Source organism: Grus americana, unplaced genomic scaffold, assembly GCF_028858705.1.
Source record: "Grus americana isolate bGruAme1 unplaced genomic scaffold, bGruAme1.mat scaffold_394, whole genome shotgun sequence".
NCBI lineage: Eukaryota > Metazoa > Chordata > Aves > Gruiformes > Gruidae > Grus > Grus americana.
In genome coordinates, this window is record NW_026561661.1 from 19630 (window position 1) to 35367 (window position 15738).

The following is a 15738-nucleotide window of genomic DNA, read 5'->3' on the forward strand; positions in this document are numbered from 1 at the left end:
CCATGCGGGAGATGGTTTATTATGACCCGGACAACATGCAGTTACCCACAGGTCCAGATGAGGTCCAATGTACCCGACCCATGGGTGGAAGTTTGTATGGAGTGCACCACTGTTGCAACTCAAAGAGGATATGTGCTGTTCCCTTGTACGGACCAGTATCTCAGCTATTAGGAGTAAGTGTTCCTCTGCTCAAGAGAGAGGATACAGTGGGTACACACCACAAGCCACCTTGTGGTTTACCTGCATGACCATGGAGAGGACATGAGGAAGTGGGATGGAGAACCTACCGTGACCATATGGGTACGTGAGTTGCAAGGCAAAACAATTTTAAATGGGGTTCTTCCCGGAAAATTGCTGATCCAGTCTCCAGCGGGCAGTTCCCTAGACAGAGTGGAAGGTCTGATCATACTTATAATCCTCTTGAAGGGACTGCTAAGTCATTTTTGCAAGAAGTGAGTAATGAACACAATGACCAAGATTAGAGACAACCAGGTCTACTGGACTGTGTGGATTCGATGGCCTGGCACGTCAGATCCACAGGAGTATAAGGCTCTAGTGGACACCGCTGCACAGTGTACCCTAACGCCATCCAGCCATGAAGGGGCAGAACCCACCTGTATTTCTGGAGCGACAGGGGGATCCCAACAGCTGACTGTACTGCTGGAGGCCAAAGTGAGTCTAACCGGGAATGAGTGGCAAAAGCCCCGCATTGTGACTGGCCCAGAGGCTCCATGCATCCCGGGCACAGACTGCCTCCAGAGAGGGTATTTCAGGGACCCAAAAGGGTACCGGTGGGCTCTTGGCATAGCTGCCTTGGAGACAGAGGAAACTGAACAGCTGTCTACCTTGCCCAGTCTCTCAGAGGACCCTTCTGGTGTGGGGTTACTGAGGGTCCAAGACCAACAGGTGCCAATCGCTACCACGATGGTGCACCAGTGGCACTATCACACCAACCGAGACTCCCCGATTCCCATCCATAAGCTGGTTCGTCAGCTGGAGAGCCAGGGAGTGATGAGCAGAACCCGCTCACCCTTTAACGCTCCCCTGTGGCCAGTGCAGAATGGGGAGTGGAGACTGACGGTAGACTATCGTGGCCTGAATGAAGTCATGCCACCGCTGAGCGCTGCCGTGCCGGACATGCTAGAACTTCAATACGAACTGGAGCCAAAGGCAGCCAAGCGCTACGCCACAATTGATATCAGGAATGCGTTTTTTCTCAATCCCTTTGGTGGCAGAGCGCAGGCCACAGTTTGCTTTCACTTGGAGGGGCACCCAGTACACCTGGAATCGACTGCCCCAGGGGCAGAAACAGCCCCACCATTTGCCATGGACTGATCCAGACTGCGCTGGAACAGGGTGAGGCTCTGGAGCATGTGCGATACATCGATGACACCATTATATGGGGCAACACAGCAGAAGTTGTTTCTGAGAAAGGGAAGACAATAGTCCAAATCCTTCTGAAAGCAGGTTTTGCCATAAATCTAAGTAAGGTCAAGGGACCTGCACAGGAGATTCAGTTTTTAGGAAAAAAAAGGCAAGATTGGTGTCGACAGATCCCAGTGGATGTGATCAATAAAATAGCAGCCATGTCTCCGCCGACTCGCAAAAAGGAAACACAAGCTTTCTTGGGTGTTGTTGGATTCTGGAGGATGCGTGTCTCCAATTACAGTCTGATTGTAAGCCCTCTCTATCAGGTGACCTGGAAGCAGAACGATTTCAAACAGGGCCCTGAGCAACGACAAGCCTTTGAACAAATTAAACAGGAAATAGTCCATGCAGTGGCCCTTGGGCCAGTCCGGGCAGGAGCAGATGTAAAGAACGTGCTCTACACTGTAGCCGGGAGAATGGCCCTAGCTGGAGTCCCTGGTAGAAAGTACCAGGGAAGACTTGAGGTCGAGAATACTGAGGATCCAAGGCCGCTACGCTCCAACTGAAAAAGAGATATTGGCAGCATGTGAAGGGGTTCGAGCTGCTTTGGAAGTGATTGGTGCTGAAGCACAGCTCCTCCTGGCACCCCAACTGCCGGTGCTGGGCTGAAGGTTCAAAGGGGGAGGGTCCCCTCTACACACCACGCAATGGATGCTACGTGGAGTAAGCGTGTCGCGCTGATCACGCAGCGGGCTCCAGTAGGAAACCCCGGTCACCCGGGAATCTTGGAAGTGATCACGGACTGGCCAGAAGGCAAAGATTTCGGAATGATGCCAGAGGAGGAGGTGACACCTGCTGAAGAGGCCCCACCATGTAAGAAACTGCCAGACAATGAGAAGCCATATGCCCCGTTCACTGACGGGTCCTGTCGCATCGTGGGAAAGCATCAGAGGTGGAAGGCTGCCCTATGGAGTCCTGCATGACGAGTCGCAGAAGCTGCTGAAGGAGAAGGTGAATCGAGCCAGTCTGCAGAGGTGAAAGCCATCCAGCTTTAGACATTGCTGAAGGAGAAAAGTGGCCGATGCTCTGTCTCTGGACTGACAGAGATGGACGGTGGCCAATGTCCTGTGGGGTGGTTACAGCAATGGCAGCAGAGCAACTGGCAGCGCAGAGGCAAACCCATCTGGGCTGCCCCACTGTGGCAAGATACTGCTGCCCGGCTAGAGAAGCTGGTTGTAAAAGGACGTCACGTAGGTGCCCACGTACCCAAGAGTCGGGCCACTGAGGAACATTCAAAGCAACCATCAGGTTGCTTGGATTGAAGTGGCTCAGGTGGATCTGGACTGGCAACAGAAGGGTGATTTATTTATAGCTCGCTGGGCCCAGGACACATGAGGCCATCAAGGAAGGGATGCAACATACAAATGGGCTCACGACGGAGGGGTGGACTTGACCACGGATGCTATCGCACAGGTTATCCATGAATGTGAAATGTGCACTGCAATCGAGCAAACCAAGCGGTTAAGGCCTCTGTGGTATGACGATGGCTGAAATATCAATATGGGGAGGCGTGGCAGATTGATTACATCACACTCCCACAAACCCACCAAGGCAGGCACCATGTGCTTGCAATGGTTTAAGCAACCACCAGATGGCTGGAAACATGTCCCATGCCCCATGCCACCACCCGGAACACTATCCTGGGCTTTGAAAAGCAAGTCCTGTGGGGACATGGCACCCCAGAAAGAACTGAGTCAGACAATGGGGCTCATTTCCGCAACAACCTCATAGACACCTGGGCCAAAGAGCATGGCATGGAGTGGTGTATCACATCCCCTGTCATGCACCAGCCTCTGGGAAAATCCAATGGTACAATGGACTGCTAAAGACTGCACTGAGAGCGGTGGGTGGTGGGACTTTCAAACATTGGGATACACGTTTAGCAAAGGCCACCTGGCTAGTTTAACACCAGGGGATCTACCAATCGAGCTGACCCTGCCCAATGAAGGCAAACCCATCTGTGGCATTGCTTTTGCTCAAGGACCTGGGTGTGCTTGGTGGGTGATGCAGAAAGATGAGGAAGTAATTTTGGGTGAGAATAGCCAATAAATTAAGTTGTATGGTGTGAATTGCTACATAATAATGCATGTCATCTCTACTTTGATTGCTAAATACCATAATAGGAGTATTACAGTAAGAATCACCCAGATAAATGAAGAATAACTTTGATGAAAATGAGCAAAGTGCAGCGATGATGAAACCAGAACTGGCTACAGCAACAAGCGCCCAGCAACTTCCTTGAGATTGACACCTTTAACCTGCAGGCCATGAGATTGGACCATGCCAGATACAGCAGCCGTGAGCTCCGGATGCAGCATGCAACAATCCAACAGTACACACCATCGCTTCTGCCCCGAGAGACTGTTGCGGCAGATGAAGCCCAAAGTCATGGATGAAATGAACTCGATGAACATTTTTGAGGGATTTAGAGGGAAGGACATAGACTAAGGGAGTGATACCGGCATGTACAGTAAAAAGACTGTACTTTCAAAAGACAGGAAAAGTGATGGTGATTAATTGGAATGTATTGGGAAATATAAGACCTGGGCATGACATAGATGGTATGGATTAAGGCGTGGATACTGTCCTGGTTTCGACTTAGAGTTAATTTTCTTTCTAGTAGATGCTATAGTGCTGTGTTTTGGATTTAGTATGAGAATAATGTTGATAACACTGATGCTTTTAGTTGTTGCTACGTAGTTTTAGTGCCTACACTAAGTCAAGGACCTTTCAGCTTCTCACGCCTTGCCAGGTGCACAAGAAGCTGGGAGGGGATGCAGCCAGGACAGCTGACCCAGATTGGCCAAAGGGATATTCCCTAATATATAGCATCATGATTCATATATAACTGGGGAAGCGAGTTGGGCGGTAGAGTCACTGCTTGGAAACAGACTGGGCATCAGGTTGTTTTATTTGCCGTTTGCATGTGGTGAGCAATTGCATTTGTGCATCAGTTGTATTATTAGTAGTAGTAGTAGTATTATTTTCTCTTCCTTTGTTATGCTATTAAACTGTCTTTATCTCAAGCCATGAGTTTGTTTTCCCATTCCCCTCCTCATCCCCTTGAGGTGGGGGGAGTGAGCGAGTTGCTGCGTGGTGCTTAACTGCCGGCTGGGGCTAAACCACGACAATGAGAAAAAAGGTACTTCTTAGCTGCATAATCCTTCTGTAACTGATACTTCCGAATTTCTTCCAGAGTTACTACACTTAACCTGGAAGATACCTAGTTTAGGCATAAACAGGGTAAATTAGAAAATAACTGTTTCAAAAGATATCAGTGACTTGCTTTCCATGTTATTGATTCATGGGGTTTTTTTCCTCATTATATAACATGAACAAAAGCTTTAGAGCAAACTGTTCCAGCTGTCTTCTCCTGAAAAGGAAGCATGGAAAACTAGCACTTTAAAAACCTTTTTTTATAAAATCTTTTCTTTTAAAGGCCGTGCTCCTAAAATCACCATGCCACCCCCACCTCAGAACAAGAATGATGACTTCAGTGATGACTTCATTCATTCAGTGAAGACTTCATTGCAGACAGATAAAACAACTTTCACACCTGAAATAAAAAACACCACAGTGACTCCAAGTGTAACCAAAGGTATGCACAGTTAAGCAATAGGAGTGTTTGGGAACTCCTTACAGTACTTTGGCATATACTAAGTGTAAATTTTCTCAAGATTTAATATATTATTGCAAATTATCAATATTTTTAATATTTACCAGTTATTAAATGTATATATGATAAAAAATGTACAGTTGCATACTGCATGCAGAAACAAAACCAGTCTTCCAAGTCTCTATAAGTTCTGTCTTTCAAAACTTGTTTAAATGGAGTTCAGCTTTTAATTACGGAACAGAGTTTGTCAGAAGGAGAAAGTTGCAACTTGGACTTCCCCTTCAGAATTAATCAGATGTAACTACCTTGTTATTTAATTTGATAATTTCTTAGGACAAAACACTTTTGACATAGCTAATCTTTTATGGACCAGTCATGTTGGCATGAAATTTGAAAAAAACATCATTTGGCATCATCATGTTGTTTATCAAAGAAAATTGTCAGAAAAGGGAGCAAGATCACTGCAGATGCAGGCATTGGTGAAGTGTCCTTTGGATGGCAGGGGCAGGATGGCCTCCTGTCACATGCAGACCCAGCATAGGCTGATTGTGATTAACTGTTAAGGTACTGTGGTATTTTCTTCTTACAGGAGGTTCACATCATACTTGTGTATTCCTGGGCTCTTTTGATTTTTCCTGCTAATAATAAAATGCATTGTTCTAACAGAAAACTTACATGAAAACAAATCTTTTGATTTAGATTAAAAACCTTGCAAAAATACCTGCTGTGAATACATGTAGAAGAGCTAGATGTTAATGGCTGTTTACAGTGTGGGAGCATCCAGCAGAGTAGCTTAGCTGGGGGATCAAGTGGGATAGACGCTATAGATGAAAACTATGTGCTTTACCCAAGTCATTTTCAAACTACAAACTGATTGATGAGAGGCTCTTCTGTCTGACACCACTTAATTTAATGGCTTTCAGATGTGGCATTGACAGCAGTTCTGGTTCCAGTGCTGGTGATGGTCTTCACTACTCTGATTCTTATCTTAGTTTGTGCGTGGCATTGGAGAAACCGTAAATGAATAGATTAATGAAAGTACTTTAAATGAATGTTAGCCTGGTGTGTGGGAAGGGAATGCTGCATGTATTGCTATGGGAACTACATGGTCCACATTTGCGGAATTTTCAGAATTGTATTCTCTGTGAGACAACGTTGACTTGAATAGTGAGCACAGTGAAAACAGCTTTTTGTAACTATTTTCATTAGACGTGCTTTTACTGAAAACTGGTTTCTCCAGTAGCAGCAGACTGGTGATGGCAAGCCAGGTTACTGGTGCTTTTACTTTAAATTTGAGGACCAGTTACAGTCAAGGTGGTAGTTGCTGAGCATTAATTAATGCATCTTCTGATAAGCAGACTACCTAAAATACTCTTTTTTTCTTTTTTTTTTTACAGCAAGAAAAAAACTGAGGGCACTTACGATCTACCTTACTGGGATCGTGCAGGTAACAAAATGGTTTTATGAAATCCCTTGGCATTTTTGTTCGATGTGTGTTTCAGATGCAGTAACACGGACAATTTCCACTAGCAGAAGCTTCTCTAATGCTGATGTAGGCATAGTGAACACTGAATTTCTTTTTCTGTACAGACTTAACTGCTTCATTCTCTGAATTATTTCCAGAAATAGAAAATGCCTTGTTTCCTGTTAGCGGTTACAGCTCCAGTTTTTGGTTGTGTTTTTTTAGTAAAGTATAAAACCTCTTAATTATACAACATGGGGGGGGGAAATAATTTATGAGGAATGTCTTTATACATTTGATAATCAAATATTTGGTACTACTTTTGTCCTAGAAAAATTGTTCATCCTAGTGCACAAGGTCTGTCAACTTTGTGTCTCTTCATTGCTCTAGTAAGCATGTGGGATTGTTTGCAGCCCCTTTTAGGCATATTTTCCATCCCACGGTCTTGTGCCCCATTAACTTAAGATCAGACAGTCTGATCAGCGCATTGCAAGTGTCCTGAAAATGCTTCTGCTACAGCATAAAGGGGTGGTGCAGCAGCTGGTTTGTACTGTTGGTATGACCGTGCTTCACTTCTCCGTCTTCATGTTGAAAATTTCCACCTGTGTGTTTGCTCACTGGCAGTTTTAAGTATGCCTTATCCTTTAGACAAGAAACCTTTTAACAACCTTATTTTTATTTACTGCCTGTCCATTTCCAGTAGGTCACAGCATTGTTGGCTTAGAATGTTAGATTCAAAATATTCCGTATTTAATTGTCAGTGATGGACATGCCTAGGTTTTCTTTCCTGTTTGTTTAAATTTAAACATTCAGTATGTAGATCTGTTTTAAAAGGAAGTTTTGCACAATGCAGTATGAAAATAATGTTGCCACGCTTCTCTGTGGAACCTCTGCCTGTCCCCTCCCACAGGCTACCTCAAATTTTGTTAAACAGTGTTCTGTGGTTTTGAATCTCCTACAGGATGGTCTCTTACAGTGGGGATGAAATATGTTAATGGACAGCAAAACTAGAGTGGCTCTGGCTACTGGGGAAGGGAGGGCAAGGAATGTGACAAAACCAACCCTCCCTACCACAGTCACTCCTTGTCATTTCCACTGATGTCAGAAATCCTCTTTATTCAGGTTTTTTGCAAATATTCACTGATCAGCCTTTTTCTGCAATGTGAGTTAGAAACGTGACATTAACAGCCAGAAACCACATTCATTAAATGTACTCTTAGGTTATTAACTGAGGTTGTCTCAAATTTTGTGTAAATACTTGATTTACAAATTGGAATCATGGCTGACTTCTCAGTATTTTCTGTGTTGTATTTTCTGAGTTTATTAATGTGATAAGTAGCCCCAGCACTGCTGCTAATGGACATTCAGGAATAGAGTCGCTAGACTGCAGAAGTTCTGCTGGTGTTTGAAGGCGTGGGAAGTCAGGCGAGTTGATTGGGTGAATCTTCTGTTTCTGAATCTTCAGTCTGCCAGAAAATACTAAAATATCTTGTAACCTTAGGGTCATGCAAATACTGATAATCGAGTTGTTTACCTGCTACTACAAAATACAAGCTGTGGTGTAAAAATGTTTTAGTAGCTTAAAACACAGTATATGTGCAGTCTTAGGAGGTGTGTGTTTGTTTTTAAATCCACATGAAGGGTGGTGGAAAGGAATGAAGCAGTTTCTCCCAACGAAATCAGCAGAACATGAAGAAACTCCCGTACGCTACAGCAGCAGTGAAATTGGTCACCTAAGACCAAGAGAAGTCCCAACAATGCTGCAAACAGAGTCTGCAGGTACATTTTATTGGTTTTGAGGGCTATGTAATATATATAATATGGATTAAAAATGTCAGGAATTTGGCTACATTTAATTATATCCTGTTTGTTTTGGGGAAGAGAGGAGAAAAGAATAGTTCTGTTGGTAAGTGCATTTCTTAAAATCCAAGCTTCTTCAGATCTGTTCTTGGTGCATCATAAAAGTATGTTGACTTGATGTGCTGTGGATAGACACTTTTCCCAAGCTAATGCAATAACTGAAAGTTTCTTCACTTGTTGTTAAACCCCATAAAGGGTTGAAAGATTTTTTTTTTTTTGGTTATGTTTTCATGCACTAGAAATAATTTCACCCCATTACCTTTACGCACAAATCTGAAATGTGGCACTTGGTTCCCTGCACTGATTGTATGGATTAAATCATTGTTTTGATTTAGAAAAGGAGTTGTTACTGATAGCGGCGTATGCCCTTTCCTTGGTGAACCAGTCATTAGAGGAAGATGACTGACTGTGCCTTTGGTTCTGTGCTTACATGCTGATGGCAGAAGTATGCAGACGCGCAGGAATTACAGCTTCACAACAAGAAGAATTACTTTTCTCTTTTTGGCTGCTTGCTTGTTTTTATCCAGCTCGCCAGGTTTCTCACCTCTGGCTTTTGTAACTCAGATTATCTGTTGAACTAAAACATCTCAGCTGACCACCTGCAGGCTTCCCCCCTCAGATGACAAACCCTCCACCCCAAGTACTGCTTTATCCAAAGCCAGGCTAGGATAATTTCATTTAATTCTAATTTTGCCAGGAAGCACATAAAAATAACTTTGTTTTGAGGCAGATTTACAGCATGGGAAATCACAGCTCATAAGGGAAGAAGTATAAACCTGAGAAGTCAGGATGTTGTAGTATCCCGACGGCTTTAACTATTGGGTGGAAATGACTTTTTTTTCCAAAGCAATGGCAGAGAGATGCCACTGGTTTGATCTAGGATAATAATTCCTGTGTCACTATCGACAGGTGGTATTTAATGTGATGCCACTGTAAAATGACTTCCATTAAGTGTGTTTTTATTTTTGTTTTGCTGGGGCTCACAACACAGAGTATGCTCAGCCACTGGTAGGGGGAATTGTCGGCACGCTTCATCAGAGATCAACCTTTAAACCAGAGGAAGGGAAAGAAGCAAGTTACGCCGATTTGGACCCTTACAATTCACCCATACAAGAAGTTTACCATGCTTATGCTGAACCGCTACCTATAACGGGACCGGAATATGCAACTCCAATAATCATGGACATGTCCAACCATCCCAGCACCCCTCTTGGCGTTCCTTCCATTTCCACCTTCAAAGCTGCAGGGAATCAAGCTCCTCCACTGGTGGGAACTTACAATAAACTCTTATCTAGGACAGACAGCGCATCATCAGCACAGGTGCTGTATGACACACCAAAGGGGCAGCCGGGGCCAGGTGCCACTGATGAATTGGTGTACCAGGTACCACAGAGTGTGGCCCATTCCGCTGGGAGTAAGGATGAACTGAGTTAGCTCACGAGTAAGGTAGAATGATGGCTTGCTTTTTAAAAGCCAATTCCATGAAGCTGACAGTTTCACTTTTTAATCGCGTTGTTTTGATATTGTTAGTCTTAAATAATACAATGTTCAACCAAAAGATGTGGTATTGGAGGTCTGGGAAACCAGTAATTCTGCCTTTCCTTAAGCTGTATATGTAATGACAGCTTGTTTCCTGCAAAACTGTGGACGTTTTTATTACTACTGTACAGTTGTCTGTCAGACATGAGAGAAGAACTCTTCAAGATTAGCTTCAGTAATTCATAGATGTGAATGCTAAATTGGGAGAAACAGTTTAAAGTATGAAAGCCAGTAATTTCTCGCTAATGGTACTATTTCGGGGGGGGACGACCAAACAAACTCAAAGCTCCTAATTTTCTAAGATCTATATGTAAGCACTATAGCTTCTAAAATTAATTTTACACTCTATAAAATGCCTGCACAACTTTGGATTTTAAAAACTACTGTCAGGACTGATGGCAAAAATCCCATTCACTTCATGGCATAAAATAGTTTTGATTCTAAATTGCATTGCTTCAGCTTTTGTTCACAGCATTAGGAATCATCAGCTGTGTGTTCCTCAGAAGTTTGCCACCATTTTTGTTAGCCTTCCAAAACTAGAATCCATTGTCTGTACAATCTGTTTTCTGCCTCATCTCCCTAAGCCACTCAGTCCTGTTCTTCCTAGGGATCCAGGAGGCAGAAAGTCATACAAGCAAACTACACAGTAACTACTTTTACATTTTTTTTTTTCCCTACTAAGTGAAGGCTGCGCTGAATAGCGTCTGCCTCAAAATTAGACTTCCCTGATGGTCAGTGTGCAAGAAGCATCCAGGTGTTAGAGGTGACTGAATTCAGAAAGGTTCTCCCTGTCCCCCTGCCCTGATTCCCCCCAGAGTACCTATTGTTGTGTGTTAAGATGTGAGCATATACAAAGCAAGCTATGTATATAACTTCATGAGTGCTTAAGGAAGCACACAAATACTCTAATGGTGCACAGTTTGTGTTATACACACTTTTAGCACATAGGGTACATTTTAGCACAATTGAAAAACTTTAGCCTTAGGGCTTTTCTTACAATTGTTCATATTAGAAGTATAGAAGATTCCAAAACGTTTGCAAGAGAACCAGTACTGTTCCAAAGCATGTCCATTTCAGAAGCGTTTAATGAAAGTTGTATCCTTTGAATGTTCCAGTGTTCTCTGCTATGAAAACATTGCAGTCAGTCTTCTATTTGAGCTAACATAGGCTAGATTTAGCTAGGTAATCATGAAATGAAAACAATTTGGATGTCATAGTTGCCATTTTTTATCTTGTTAGAAACAAAGCACAGCTTTTTAACCTAAGTAGGAGAAAAAACCCACAACAAAAATGCTTTATTTTTATGGTAACAGCACTGTTGGGAGGATGCTGAATTAATTTATACATGTGAAAGCCCCTACCGACACATTACCCCAGTTTTATGGACTTCAGTGGTTACTGTTTGTTTCTGTGATGTAACTCATTTCAGCCTTGTTTATTGCCCAGGGTCCTTAGTCTAGGTGGAGAACATCCAAATCGAAACTAAAATACTGTTCAAGAGGGCTGCCACCATGTCTTTATACCAGTATGGTATCCTAATTTATCACTTAAAAAGTTGTTTGCACAGGGGCTATATATAAAACTCAGTAATCCAGAATTACTCATGGTCTGTTCAACATCTAGAATGTGTTCTTACATACTCTGTGCTACCTTAAAGCCCAACTCTACAATTTTTTGATCATTCAATCTCATTCACTGAGAATGATAATTAATTACTTTTTAGAATTGGGTGTCTAAATGTGAATGTAAGTAAGGGTGGTATATAAGACCCATTCAAGAAAAAGAAATTCCTGCCTATAGTTCTATTTTTTTTATTGCAACTGTTTCTGCTTGATAAAGCTAGTCTGCAACCTTTGTTAAACAAAGGTTTGTTAACCTTTGCTTAAACAGGTAAGTGTTCTTATCCATCAGCAGCAACTATGACTTCAAAATGATCTGAGCTGATTTTATTTGAAAGGGGCGGGAGGTTATTTGTTTGCACCAAGATGTGACATATTTATTCCAGCCAAGTTAAGAAACCTCTGCATTCTCAAACTGTACCAGTTAAAAAATTAATCTATCATAATGGATGTGTTCAAGTCAGTAAAATTAACTCGCTTGGATTTAATTTTTTAGTGTAGGCCAGGTATGGTAGCACTGTGGATATACTGTAGGATAAGATGGGATAAGAATTAAACAGTTTCTCTACAGTGGGTTATTTTTAAGCACCCATACTGTAGATTCATTATCTGAGCAGCATGAGCTGTTGCCTGGAATGGTTGCTTTTAGGAATTTAAGTCCCTTTTCTGAAAGAAATTGGTCCCAAGCTTTGCTCCCTGCTTTCAACTTTGAACATGTTACCTGGTAGGACTAAGAAGAGAAGGTTGAACATGTAATGGTTGGGTTTAAAATGTATGCTATGACCTGTTGAACATTGATTCCCAATTGTAAGTTGCATGACACACTTAAAATCAGCATCTGCTGTGCACAACACAAGCAGAGGTACATTTAATGGGTCTCTCTTACATGTGAAGATATACAGATATAAAATGTATTTCAATCTTGTTTGGCCTGAGTATTCTCCCAGAATGTATGTTCTTACCTCAGCATGTATTGTAGTTGCTCAGTATTTGTATATGTTGCTAGAACTTAGACTGTATAAATAGTGAGGGATTTTTATATGTATGTTAAAAAGTCTTTTAAATAAATTGTACATACATATTACTCAGTACGTTTGCTGCATTTAATACGCACCTTATATAAAATTCATTTGTAGTGGAAATGCAAGGGTTATTTATGAGTCGACCCCTCTTGTAGTATGATGTGCCCTGCCTCCAAGAGTGACATTGTACTGGTTCCTGGCAGCAGCAACCACCCACAGAGGAGAGGTTGGTCCCTGCCCCATCTCACCAAGTGTTAGAAGTAATAAAGTTACACTTACCAAAGAGCTGGAGTCTGCTGCAGGGTAAGTGGTATTTACAGGAGGGAGCTTCCCTGGAGTCACCTGCTGCTGGCAGAACGCTGGCTCTGGAGTCCTGTGTTACCAGAGGCTAAGACACCAACAGCCCACTGTTAGTGTCATGAGAAAGTCAGGCTCCAGTCCAGTAGCGCTGTGGTGGGTTGACCCTGGCTGGATGCCAGGTGCCCACCAAGGCCACTCTATTGCTACCCTCCTCGGCTGGACAGGAAAACTAGTTTAATGTGTACCAAGCAAAGCAGAGAATGATAATGAGAAATAAAACTGAATCTTAAAAACCCCCTCCCTTCTTCCTGGGCTTAATTTTACTTCCTGTTTTCTCTCCCTCCTTCTCCCCAGTGGCAAAGGAGGATAGGGAATGGGGTTGTAGTCAGTTCATCACTCCTTGTCTCTGCCACTCCTTCTTTCTTGGGAGAGGACTCCTCACACTCTGCCCCCTGCTCCAGCATGGGGTCCCTCCCACAGGGGACAGCCCTCCATGAACTTCTACAGCATGAGTTCTTCCCACAGGCTGCAGTTCTTCACAAACTGCTCCAGTGTGGGTCCCTCCCAGGGAGTACGGCCCTGCAGATGAGACTGCTCCAGTGGGGTCCCCCATGGGGTCACAAGTCCTGCCAGCAAACCTGCTCCAGCGTGGGCTCCTCTCTCCACAGGGCCACAGGTCCTGCCAGGAGCCTGCCCCAGCACAGGCATCCCACAGGGTCACAGCCTCCTTTGGGCATCCACCTGGCATGGGTCCTTCATGGGCTGCAGGTGGGTGTCTGCTCCACCACAACCTCCATGGCTGCACGGGGACAGCCTGCCTCACCGTGGTCTTCTCCACAGGCTAAAGGGAATCTCTGCTCCTATGCCTGGAGCACTTTCTCTTTCATCACTGACCTTCGTGTCTGCAGAGCTGTTTCACATCTTACGCCTCCACTGCTATTTCCGCAGCAGGTTTTGTTGGTTCCTCCCCCCCGCCCCTTAACTCTGTTATCCCAGCAGCACTACCACCATAGCTGATGGGCTTGGCCTTGGCCAGCAGTGGGTCTGTATTGAACCAGCTGGAACGGCTTTATCGGACATGGGGAAAGCTTCTAGCAGCTTCTCACAGAAGCCACCCCATAGCCCCCACCACTACCAAAACCTTGCCATGTGAACTCAATACAGTAATCATTTCTTAGATACAGAGACCAATCCCTGCCCCATCCCTGGCCCCCCTCCCCCCAGTCAGCACACGATCTCTATACTGGTAGAGAGGCTCTAGTTTATTCTTCAACAAGACCATGGGTATTTTCCAGTTACTGAGGGAAAAAAAACAAAAACCCTCTGCTTTGATTTCAAAGCGTTTCCCTTCTTATCGTAATTCTAACACTGCAGTTCCTAAATTAATCATAATTAGTTTTGGGTTTGGTGGTTTTTTTTTTTTTTTTTGCAAGTAGAAGGTTAAAATTGGATCCTAAATGGCTTAGTCCTGGCTTGTCAAACTGAAATGTCCTTGTAACACTACAAGCAGACTTGTCTTCAGAACACTACAAGCAGACTTGTCTTCAGAAAATGATTACCTGCAAGCATCCCTGCTTTAGTTGACCATGTTCTAGAGGGACTGTTCTCAAGTGGGACAGCCGTCTCTGTAAGGCAGAACACTTGCCATTTCTTTATCTGGTTCTGCATCCTGTTACACATACATTCTTCATGAAACACAACTTACCCCTGCAATTGTTGCTATTTTTAGCTTGGGCTGTCTCAGTTTCATGGTTAAAGTTTTTTCCACGTCTTGGGGGGGGGGGGCAGAGAGAACGGACACCAAAACCCAATCAAATTGAAGCAAAAATATATCTAGCTTTCTAAAAGTTGACATACTAATTTTTTTTTTTTTTTAAATTACCAACAAATGCTGTAGAGCAAGTGAAAGCCCATGAAAAGTACTTAAATTAAAAGGTCAAATATTCTGTTCACTACATTAATAGTACATTATTTTCTAGGAGAAAAAATGCCCCAAAAAACAAAGCTTTTCATGAAAATGAATGAAATTTGTCCTTCATCCATAAGAACAGGTGTTCAACATTTGTACTGTTTTATACTGAGATGAAAACAGAAAGCACTTATGCTTGCAGTAAACACTCTTCTCCTGTACTGGCAGTTCACAGGTGTCTCTTTTGCAAGCTGGAAGAAACGCCTTTTGCTCTACTAGATACTTCAGATGTCTCTTGGCATTAAAACTTCAATGAAATGCACATACTTCAAATGGCTGATGCTGACCTGTGAGGAGACTAGGGATCATTACTATACGTGCTATTCCAATGAAAGTCAGCTTTGGAAGGTGTCTGTTTCAAAACTTTTCTTTAGGTAACTCTTAAAACAATTATTGATAATTGAATCAAATATACCATGGTCAACTTCAAGAGATGCACAACTATGACTTTTATGAAATTACATGATCATAACCAAATTCCGATCTAAAAAAAGCATATAAAAACTTGAAAGTGGTGTCATTTTTCAGCACACCCAGAAATTTATACCAATAGCTGTCTCTGCTGCCTTGCTAAAGGAAAAGAACTTTTTTTTTTTTTTTTTTTTTTTTGGACATGTAATGACAGTACTGCACATGAAATTGGAACAAAGACTCCTACCTACATTCACATTGGCAGAAGCCAAAACAGCTTTTAAGTGCATGTCTGTCTGCATGCTGAACTTACCTAGGGTGACTACACAAACACAACTTCTAGGTGAAATTACAGTAAAAATCACAGTCTACCTAAAACATTAAATAATGTGTGCTTCTTTTTAGTCTTTTTACCTTTGTACCTGGCTTTAAGCAAGACAGAGTTCAAAACATGATGCAATTGAGGGGAAAGTGGAAGTCTATAGATTAGGTTTCACACTGACACAGTGCCA

The 15738-nt window shown here is 43.0% G+C and overlaps 1 protein-coding gene and 1 long non-coding RNA gene across 2 annotated transcripts; both read left to right on the forward strand.

Moving 5' to 3' along the window:
• Positions 1-3371: 3371 nt before the first annotated feature.
• On the forward strand, positions 3372-6064 carry LOC129200673 (uncharacterized). Its single transcript, XR_008575060.1, has 2 exons — positions 3372-5026; positions 5968-6064. It is a non-coding gene; the product is annotated as an uncharacterized LOC129200673 (long non-coding RNA).
• A 243-nt stretch (positions 6065-6307) lies between these two features.
• LOC129200672 (discoidin, CUB and LCCL domain-containing protein 2-like) lies at positions 6308-12608 on the forward strand. The gene is made up of 4 exons (XM_054811948.1): positions 6308-6358; positions 6442-6491; positions 8148-8285; positions 9358-12608. The coding sequence occupies exons 3-4, from the start codon at positions 8162-8164 to the stop codon at positions 9798-9800; spliced, it is 567 nt and encodes a 188-aa protein (XP_054667923.1). The 5' UTR covers positions 6308-6358; positions 6442-6491; positions 8148-8161; the 3' UTR covers positions 9801-12608.
• Positions 12609-15738: the final 3130 nt, after the last annotated feature.

Bases quoted from the DNA above. Each gene is read 5' to 3' on its own strand.
- LOC129200672 (XM_054811948.1), top strand. From the start codon at position 8,162: ATGAAGCAGTTTCTCCCAACGAAATCAGCAGAACATGAAGAAACTCCC. The intron at 8,286-9,357 runs GTACATTTTATT...CTCACAACACAG, and splicing joins GCTGCAAACAGAGTCTGCAG to AGTATGCTCAGCCACTGGTA.